This window comes from Mandrillus leucophaeus, unplaced genomic scaffold (genome assembly GCF_000951045.1).
Source record: "Mandrillus leucophaeus isolate KB7577 unplaced genomic scaffold, Mleu.le_1.0 Scaffold48, whole genome shotgun sequence".
Taxonomy (NCBI): Eukaryota; Metazoa; Chordata; class Mammalia; order Primates; family Cercopithecidae; genus Mandrillus; species Mandrillus leucophaeus.
In genome coordinates this window covers 688,272-698,118 of record NW_012105142.1, presented here as the reverse complement: position 1 = coordinate 698,118, position 9,847 = coordinate 688,272, and the positions used below count along the sequence as shown (strand labels likewise).

The following is a 9,847-nucleotide window of genomic DNA, read 5'->3' as shown; positions in this document are numbered from 1 at the left end:
TTTTTTTTTTTTTAAGTAGCCAGGGTTTCTCTATGTTGGTCAGGCTGGTCTTGAACTCCTGACCTCAAGTGATCTGCCCATCTCATCCTCACGAAGTGCTGGGATTACAGGCATGAGCCACCGCACCTGGCCCATAGGCTCATTAAGTATTATTCTATTAACTATCTGGCTCATGTTCTAAAAGGCACTTTTGAAAAAAAGATCCAGAAATTCCAAAGTAGACTTTTAGGAAATGGTTAGGAAAGAGCTCCTAGAACTTTGAGTCTTAGGGTTATCATATGACTCTCAACCATATTTGAATTATAGACTTGAGAAATGTTGGTTAACACTGGTTAACAGAAATAATACTTATTATAGTCTGATATCCAGTAATTTCAAAACAGAAAAGTTTTATAGCGACTATTAGAAAAAGATTAAAATAAATGAAATAGAATATTCTTCATTTGTCTTTTTTCTTTTTTGAGACAGGGTCTCACTCTGTCGCCCAGGCTGGATTAGAGTGGCGTGATCTCGGCTCGCCGCAACCTCCGCCTCCCAGGCTCAAATGATTCTCCTGCCTCAGCCTCCCGAGTAGCTGGGACTACAGGTACATGCTACTACCGCCTGACTAATTTTTGTATTTTTAGTAGGGATGGGGTTTTGCCATGCTGGCCAGGCTGGTCTTGAACTTCTGACCTCAAATGATTCACCTGCCTCAGCCTCCCAAAGTGCTGGGATTACAGGAGTGAGCCACTGCACCCAACCCGTTTGTCTTTTTTAACTATTGAAAATAAAAGCAACTTAAAGGAAAAAAAGATACAAACCTATTGATTTTCCGTGCTCGTTCAAGTTCGGCTTCCAGTGCTTTGTTCTGCTCTGTCAAGCTGTTCTTCTCTAACAGCAGGCTCTTCTTCTGCGCTTGCAGGACTGTCAGCTTCTCCATCAACTCCTCCATCTCAGCCCTTTCTTTCTCTTCTTCCTTCTGTAACTGGCTGAAGGACAAAAACATTACAGGCTTGTATTCAGCACAATGAAGCTAAAATGGGGCAGTCACACAATGAGGCAGATGAGGGATAACAGCCCAGCCCTCCAGTCTCTGGGTGGGTCACTTGGAAGGCCTCTGTGGAAACATCTCCCCATCCTGGGCCCTAGAGGACCTGGGACCAAGCTGCTAGACCACGGGAGAGAGGGCGTGGCTGGGCACACACTGTGTGTGTGTCTGTGTGGGACAGGGTCTCACTCTGTTGCCCAGGCTGAAGTGCAGTGGCACAATCACGGCTCACTGCAGCTTCGAACTTCTGGACTCAAGCGATCCTCCTACCTCAGCCTACCAAGTTGCTGAGACCACAGGCACACACAATGGCTGGCTAATTTTTGTATTTTTTGTAAAGATGAAGTCTCACTATGTTGCCCAGGCTGGTTTCGAACTCTTGGGCTCAAGTGATCCTCCTGCCTTAGCTTTCCAAAGAGCTGGGATTACAGGCATGAGCCACCACACCCGGCCACACACTTCTTTGATGGTGATGATCTAACCTAACCTCTTTTTCTCCCATGGTTTTGGCTTATGTCTCTGTCTCTCTCTGTCTCTCTTTCTGTCTCTGTGTGTGTGTGTGTGTGTGTGTGTACATGCTATTCCTTCCAGAAAAATCTAAGATAGCTCTATTTTTTACATGGTTATAAATGCCAGATTAAAAAAAAAAAAAAACTGCTAAAACAATTTTTTCCATAATAATGTAATTATAAATACATGTTTTTAAGACAAAAGAAACAAAGAACAAAGTGGCACTTATTTTGTTGAACACCCTTCTGTAACTGGCTGAAGGACAAAAATATTACAGGCTTGTATTCAGCACAATAAAGCTAAAATGGGACAGTCACACAATGAGGCAGATGGGTGTTACCGAATTTGCATAGAGAGTAACTGGGGATAGGGGCTGCATCCTCTACCAGCACAGCAGGAATACACAACAATGTATGATTTTAAGGTTTGTCAACTATAACTGTAAAAACATACAAAATCCAGGATTCATTTCTTTCACGGAAAATTTACGTAACTATTATTTTATTGGATCAATTGTTGAACTGGATGAACGATAAAAGGTTAAAGAAGAATGTTGAAAATACCAAGGCTTCTGCTTGTAGCCAAGATAGAGTTACAGAGACCAGATTTACCCCTCAGCTAGAAAACCAGGCCAAACAGAAGAAACCACAGTTTTCAGACTTTGGACAACAGGCGAGGCAGGACTGTGATCCCGAAGGGAAGGGAAAACAAGGTGAGTGCTGCAGCTGCTCCCGCCACCTTCCTGTCTGGCAGACACCTGCTGAGCCCAGGAGCCAGCGATCCAAGAGCAGGGAGGTCAAGGCAGTTGGAATCTCCAGGGCAGGGCAGAGGGCGTTTCACAGAGGGAGAAAGGGCTCTGGAGATCTTGAGGGGTCTTTGGCTGGGCACTGATCTGTCCGTGTGTAAGAGGAAACTGCCTAAAGCCGAGGAGAGAAACACTACAAACAGTAGGCAGAACAATTTTTGACACACACAAATAATGGGAAATAGTTCATGCACCCGCCAGTCAGAATGGAAAGATCTTATAATAAAAGAGCTGTTGGATAGAATCCTTAAAGGAGTGTTACTGTCTTAGTAGTGGGGCTAACTTAGCCCTAGACTAGAGGTTGCTTTGGGCCTACCCTAACAAAAGTCAGCTTTGAAAGAATCCAGCTTAGCCACGCGCAGTGGCTCACGCCTGTAATCCTAGCACTTTGGGAGGCCGAGGTGGGAGGATTGCTCAAGCCCAGGACCTCAAGACCCGCCTGGGCAACATAACAAGACCCTGTTTCTACAAAAAAAAAAAAAAAAAAAAAAAAAATTGAAAAAGAAAAGAAAGTAAAAATAAAGAATCCAACAATTATCTAGTGGCTTGAGTGTGCACAAGAATGAAATCTAACACTATTTAAAGCAATGCAATAAGTCTAACGTCCTGCAACATGAAATCTACACCATGTAGCACCCAATCAAGCATGAGAATAGGCAATAAAATACGATCCATGATCAGGAGGGAAAAAAACCAACAGAACAGATCCGGAAGTGAAAGAGATGATGGCATTGGCAAACAAAGGTTTTTAGAAAAACATGCTCCTACATTTGAGAAAGAAGAGAAAAACAGCATGCTGGGGACAGAGACGGAGAATACAAAAAAAGACTCAAATGGATCTTTCTTACAGAGATGGGAAAAATCATTACGCGAAGTGAACAATATATTGGATGGGACTAACAGCAGATTAGATTGTAGAAGGATACAAGATTTGTGAAATTGAAGACATAGTAATAGACACTGTCTGATTGAAGCCCAGAGAGAAACAAGTGTGGGCAAAAAGTGAACAGAACAATCAACAGGACAACATCAAGCAGTCCAGGAGAGGTGAGAGGGAAAAACAGAGGAGAACATTCAAGAAATAATAGCCAAAAGAGATTTCCAAACTTGATGAAAAATAAACACTGATAGCCCCAAGAAGCTGAATGAACTTCATGGAGAGTAAAGAAACCATGCTGCCCGGGTGTGGAGCCCCCCACTGTAATCCCAGCACTTCAGGAGGCCAAGGCAGGAGGCTCCCTCAAGGCCAGGAGTTTGAGACCAGCCTGGGCAACATAATGAGACTCTGTCTCTACAAAAAAAATTTAAAAATTAGCTGGGAGCAGTGGCACATGCCTGTAGTCCCAGCTACTTGAGAGGCTGAGGCAGGAGGATCACTTGAGCCCAGGAGGTCGAGGCTGGGGCAAGCAGTGATCACACCACTGCACTCTAGCCTGTCCAACAGAGCCAGACCCTGTATAAAAAAGGGTCTGAAAGAAAGAAAGAAACCATGCTAAGACATATCCCAGTTAAAATGCTGAAAACCAGTGACAATGAAAAATTCTTAAAAGAAGCCTCAGAGAAACGTTATCGCCAGAAGAATACAGATAACTATGACATCAGATTTTCATCATAAAATATGCAAGCCAAAAGCCTATGAACAGCCAGCATCTTTAAAACTGAATGGAAAAAAACCCACAAACTACCAAAAATCTGCCAGCTTGGAATTCTTCACCAAGTGAAATCATGTAATCAATGAAGTTTCATAATTTTCCCAACAGAAGTACTGTAAATCTTTTCACACCTATCTGTAAAGCTTTGTCAACGGTTCCTTCCTTCCTTCCTTCTTTTTCATTAAAAAAAATTTTTCTCATCATGATAGCCTATCATTACCTTAGTTTTCAAAATATCTTTTTTTTTTTAAATGGAGTCTTGCTCTGTTGCTGGGCTGCAGTGCAGTGCCACGATCTCCACTCACTGCAACCTCCGCCTCCCAGGTTCAAGCGGTTCTCCTACCTCAGCCTCCCAAGTAGCTGGGATTACAGGTCTGCGCCACCACCCCCAGCTAATTTTTGTATTTTTAGTAGAGACGGGGTTTCACCATGTTGGCCAAGATGGTCTTGATCTCTTGACCTCATGATCCGCTTGCCTCGGCCTCCCAAAGTGCTGGGATTACAGGCATGAGCCACTGTGCCCAGCCCCAAATACCATTTTCTACACGTTTTTTTCCTACAAAGAAATACAATTAATTTTTATAAATTTTCTGTTTTGAACAACTTTGCTAAAATCTCTTACTATTTTTAATGATTTGTAGATTTGTTTTCTACAGATAGAATTATATCATTTATGAATAATGACACTATTGTTTTCCCTTTTTCCAAACCTTCTAAGTTTTTCATGCCACGTGTGTCAGTTACCACTCGGTAGCCAGTGTTGTTAATGTTGTCAGAAATGGTGTCAGAGGACAACCTTGTATTGTTTCCAATCTCAATAGGAAAGCTTTTGACATTTCACCAATTGGTGTGATCTTTTTTGTAGTTTTATTTTTTAATAGAACTTTAGAATGTTAGAATTTAATAGAAGTTTTACATCTACATTCATAAGTGAAATGAAAAGCAATTTTCCTTTCTTCCTTTCTTATACTATCACTGTTGGGTTTTGGTATCAAGGTTATACTAACCTCATTAGATTAAGGAGCATTAATTCTTTTTCTGTTTCTAGAAAGGTTTATGTAAGACTGAAATTATTTCTTCCTTGAATATTTGTAGAACTCTCTAGTGAAGGTATCTAGGCCTGGAGTTTTCAAGGGAAGATTTTTTAATTCAATTCTTTTAATGATTACAGGACTATTCAGGTATTCTTTTTCTTTTTGAGTCAGTTTTAAGGTAAGTTTTCAAGAATTTGACTATTTCATCTAAATTTTCAAATGTATTGACATAAATTATTTCTAGGTGCACACAAATTTAAATTTGTGTGAATTCTACTTGGTAAGTTGAGCCTTTTATCTTTATGAATCATCCTCTTTGCTTAGCATTTTTGTTTTGTTTGTTCTGTTTGAGACAGGGTCTCACTCTGTTGCCCAGGCTAGAGTGCAGTGGTGTGATCACTGCTCAGTTCAGCTTCAAACTCCTGGGCTCAAGTCATCCTCCTGCCTCAGCCTCCTGAGTAACCAGGATTACGGACAGTGAGCAATCACGCCCAGTTAATTTTTAAATTTTTTGCAGAGACAAGGTCTCCCTATGTTACCCAGGCTGGTCTTGAACCTCTGGGCTGAGCCGCCACGCCTGGCCTACGTAGTATTTTTTACACTAACATCTACCTTGTTAGAGATTAAGATTTACCATCTCTGTTTTGGTTTGTACTTGAGAAGTACTGTTTTTCCTGTCCTTTTACTTTTGACCTTTCTCTATCCTTATGCTTGGGACATACATCTTAAAGACAACACAGCTGTGCTTTAGTTTACACAGTGACATTCTTTGTCTTTTAACTGGAGTATTTTGTCCATTTAGTGTATCTACTACTGGTATGTTTGGTTTTAAATCTACTTTTTACTTTTTGTAATCTAACGTTTTACTTTTTGTTTTCTATTCTCCCCTTGCCTACCTTTCACTTTCCTGCTCTTATTTGGATTATTTTTTAATGATTCTTTTTATCCCCATACTAGTTTAAAAGTTATATACATTGTTTCCAGAAATTTCATTATGCATATTTTCAAATTATAAAATTAGTCAACACTTTTATCCTCTTCTGAATGATATAAAGACTTTAGAACACAAACTCCATGTGCCTTGTGCCTGATTATATGTGATTATTGTTATGCCTTTTAATTTTATGTATTCTTAAATCCCCAAAGATATTACCATTTTAAAGACTCAATGTTCATTACATTTATCTATATATTTACCACTACCATTTACTTTCATTTTACTTTCTTCGTGCTTCTCAGGCATCCTGCCTGGAATCAACCATCTCCTCAGGCTCCTCAGGGGCCTCCCTTGAACACTGTATCTAAAGCAGTCCTCCTGATTGCAAGTCTCTCTCCATCTTATTATCCTCATATATAGATATATATATAAATATTTATATATAAATACTAATATTTACTTATATAAATATATATACATATAATATATATATAAACAGAACATCTTTAAGAGTAAGAATTCTTAATTTTGGCTATTGTGTGTTTCAGTTATAAAAATTCTATTTGTTTCTTTTTCAAATCCACTATGTCATGTTTTGTAGTTCCCTAAAGAAATTTTGGAGCTTCTCTGTCTCAGACTCCTGGGCTCAAGAGATCCTCCCGCCCTGGCCTCCCAAAGTGCTGGGATCACAGGCGTGAGTCACTGCGCCCAGTCTCACCCCAGGACTTTCTTAAAACCCTTCCAGATGAAACGAAACACTTTTATGACCTGTGCTTTAAGGAATAAAGACCAGGGGCCAGGCGTGGTGGCTCATGCCTATAATCGCAGCACTTTGGGAGGCCAAGACAGGAGGGTCACTTGAGGCCAGCAGTCTGAGACCAACCTGGGCAACACAGCAAGACCCCACCTCTACAGAAATACTTAAAAATTAGCCCCTCAACTGATCCACCTGCCTCGGCCTCCCAAAGTGCTGGGATTACAGGCATCAGTCACTGTGCCTAGCCCCATTTTTCTTTTCTACTGTATTTTGACTGTACTTTTTCTGTTTAGATATGTTTAGATACACGAATACTTACCATTGGTTTATAGTTGCCTGCAGTGTTCAGTACAGTGACATGCTGTGCAGGTGTGTAGCCTTGGAGCAAACAGCTCCAGCATCTAGCCCAGGTGTGCAGGCTATGCCATGTGGCTTTGTGTGAGTACACTCTGTGATGCCCACACAACGACAAAATCACATAATGATGAGTTTCTCAGAACGTATCCCCATTAAGTGACACACGATTGTGTTCTGATAGCCCCCTAGATGTAAGTAAAGAAGGTATAAAAAGTTTAAAAAGAAGTCACTAATGGTGAAGGCAGGAGGAGAAATGACCATTTTAAAATAACAAAGATGCCACCAAATCCTTTTTTAGTGGAAATTGGAGAAAGACTTTTGTGGCTCAGAATGAACTGGCTGGGGAGGGAAAGCCTTATGGCGGCTTTGGCTCAGCGGCTTTGGGCACAGAGTTCACAGGTGGGTCGAGGGTAGAGGAATGAGAAGGATGGGGCCGGGGATGTGACCCTAATGGGCTCTCCCATGGAAGAGGCGGTGTTTGGAGAGAGAATGTATAACATGGAGACGGGCAGGAATTCATCAGAGCTAGAATATGTGGATTCCATGAAGACCTGGTAGAAAAATAGACAAAATGAGGAGTAGGAAATTGAGTGTTTTTGTTTTGGCTATGGAAGCCAAGGACACCTTGGAGTGAGGCTCAAGGGAGTAGAAGTGCCCTCTGACAGCCTCCACTAGGCAGCCCCTTCCCATGCTGGCATCATAATAGAGATAGGCCACATGCAGAATACGCACTGATCTATCAGCAAAGCAGCTGCTGAACCAGCGCTCACACTGGGGGAATGTCTGGGGAGGAGTTTGGGAAAGGGTTATGCCTCAGGCAAAGGTGAGGTCGTGAGGACAAGATTTTTGTGCAGGGATAAAAAGGCTTATTGAACCTCTGCAGGGCAAGCCTTGAGGTGTGGCGTGTATGTGTTCTTTCGCCTACCCTGGTTGAAAGGAAGGCAAATGATGGGTATTTTGTCTTGCTTCCTCTGCCCATTGGCAACCCTGTGTGGAAGGAACAGTGACATGGGAAACGGCACAAGCTCATGTGCCTGGTGAGCTGTCAGTTGGCTTTGGGTTGGACTGGCGGTCACACCTGGAAGCAGAGATGGCTCTCTTTGCTTTTACTATTTTCTAGAAAGGCTGGGCTTACTCATGATGAAGGTGGGAGAAAAACAAGGTGTCAACCCACTTCTCTAAGGAAATTTAGCAAACTCTTTTGGGGAGAGCTAAAGATGTAGGGGGACAGGTTGTATCGACAAAGGGAAGCCTTTATCCTGGCTTTTGGGAGACCTGCATCCTAAAGTGAAGCTGACCATTGCATGCACCTTATCTATATACACAGAGGCCTGCTAAGCAGCCAGGGAGATGCCTGCACAGGGAACCACCAGGGCAGAAAATCCCTCAACTGACACAGTATACACCAAGTACCAGTAGTTCCTCTTCCTAAAATCAGAACAGATGACTAGATGTGAACAAGCAGCAAGGATCATTAGGTGTGGTGAAAGAAATTGCAACATGAAAGAGAGATCCAGATAAGCAGAGAAGCTCAAGGGAAACGGAATTAACACAGAGGACTAAGGAGGCTTTAAAAGAACAAAATGCCATGAGAAAAGAAAGTATAGCCACTAAATAAAAGCCAGACTAAACATGATTACCAGAATTATAAAAATATCACAAGGGCTGAAAGATATATTTGAGGAACCTCTCAGAATCAAGGAAACAAACGATTGGGAAATGGGAGATAAAAGGTACTAGAAGTGGACAACCCATCCAGGAGGTCCAGCCTTAGGTCATCAGGAACCTCAGAAGGATACAAGAGATAGCAGAAAGGAAGAAGTGAATAGCTGAAGGGCATTTGCAGACCTCTGCAGACCTTGGTGGATTCACTGCAGAGGTACCCACTGCAGCAAATGAAAAAAAGACCCCCACACCTACACATATCCTAATGAAATATCAGTCAATCAAGATTGATGAGATAGGCCAGGCGCAGTGGCTCACGCCTGTAATCCCAACACTTTGGGAGGCTGAGGCGGGCAGAATGCTTGAGGCCAGGAGTTCAAGACCAGCCTGGCCAACACAGTGAAACCCCATCTCTACTAAAAATACAAAAACTAGCCAAGCATAGTGGCACACTCCTACAATCCCAGCTACTCAGGTGGCTGAGGCACGAGAATTGCTTGAACCCAGAAGGCAGAGGTTGTAGTGAGCCGAGATCGTGCCACTGCACTGCTCCAGCCCCTGGGTGACAGAGCGAGACTCTGCCTCAAAAAAAGAAAGAAAGAAAGATAAAAATGGTGCACCTATACAGTGCACTTACCATGAATGGAGCTTGCAGGACTGGAAGAAGTTGCTCTGGGTGAGTCAGTGAGTGATGAGTGAATGTGAAGGCCAAGGACATTACTATACACTCTCGTAGACTAAATACTGTACAATTAGGCTACATTTAAATTATTTTAAAAATTTTTTTCTTCAATAATAGATTAATTTTAGTATACTGTAATTTTTTACTTTACAAACTTTTTAATTTTTTAACTTTTTGACTTTTTTATAACACAGTTTAAAACACGTTGTACAGCTGTACAAAAATATTTTCTATTTTTATATTCTTCTCTCAAGCTTTTTTCTATTAAGAAAATTTTTAAAACTTTCTAGACGTTCTTTAAAAAAATGAAGAACAAATGCCACAGGAGTCTAGGCCTGCAGAGGGGCAGGATGATCAATATCACTGTCCTCCACCTCCATGTCTCATCCCACTGGAAAATCTTCAGGGGCAGTAACGT

General features: G+C 41.7%; 1 protein-coding gene across 1 annotated transcript in view; it reads right to left on the bottom strand.

The window, feature by feature from the left end:
* Window positions 1–9,847, bottom strand: part of CEP89 (centrosomal protein 89kDa) — a 96,944-nt gene that overhangs the window by 22,852 nt on the left and 64,245 nt on the right. The window contains exon 15 of the mRNA XM_011995279.1: window positions 800–971. Coding sequence (XP_011850669.1) covers window positions 800–971 — 172 coding nt within the window. The remainder of the gene's footprint in view (window positions 1–799; window positions 972–9,847) is intronic.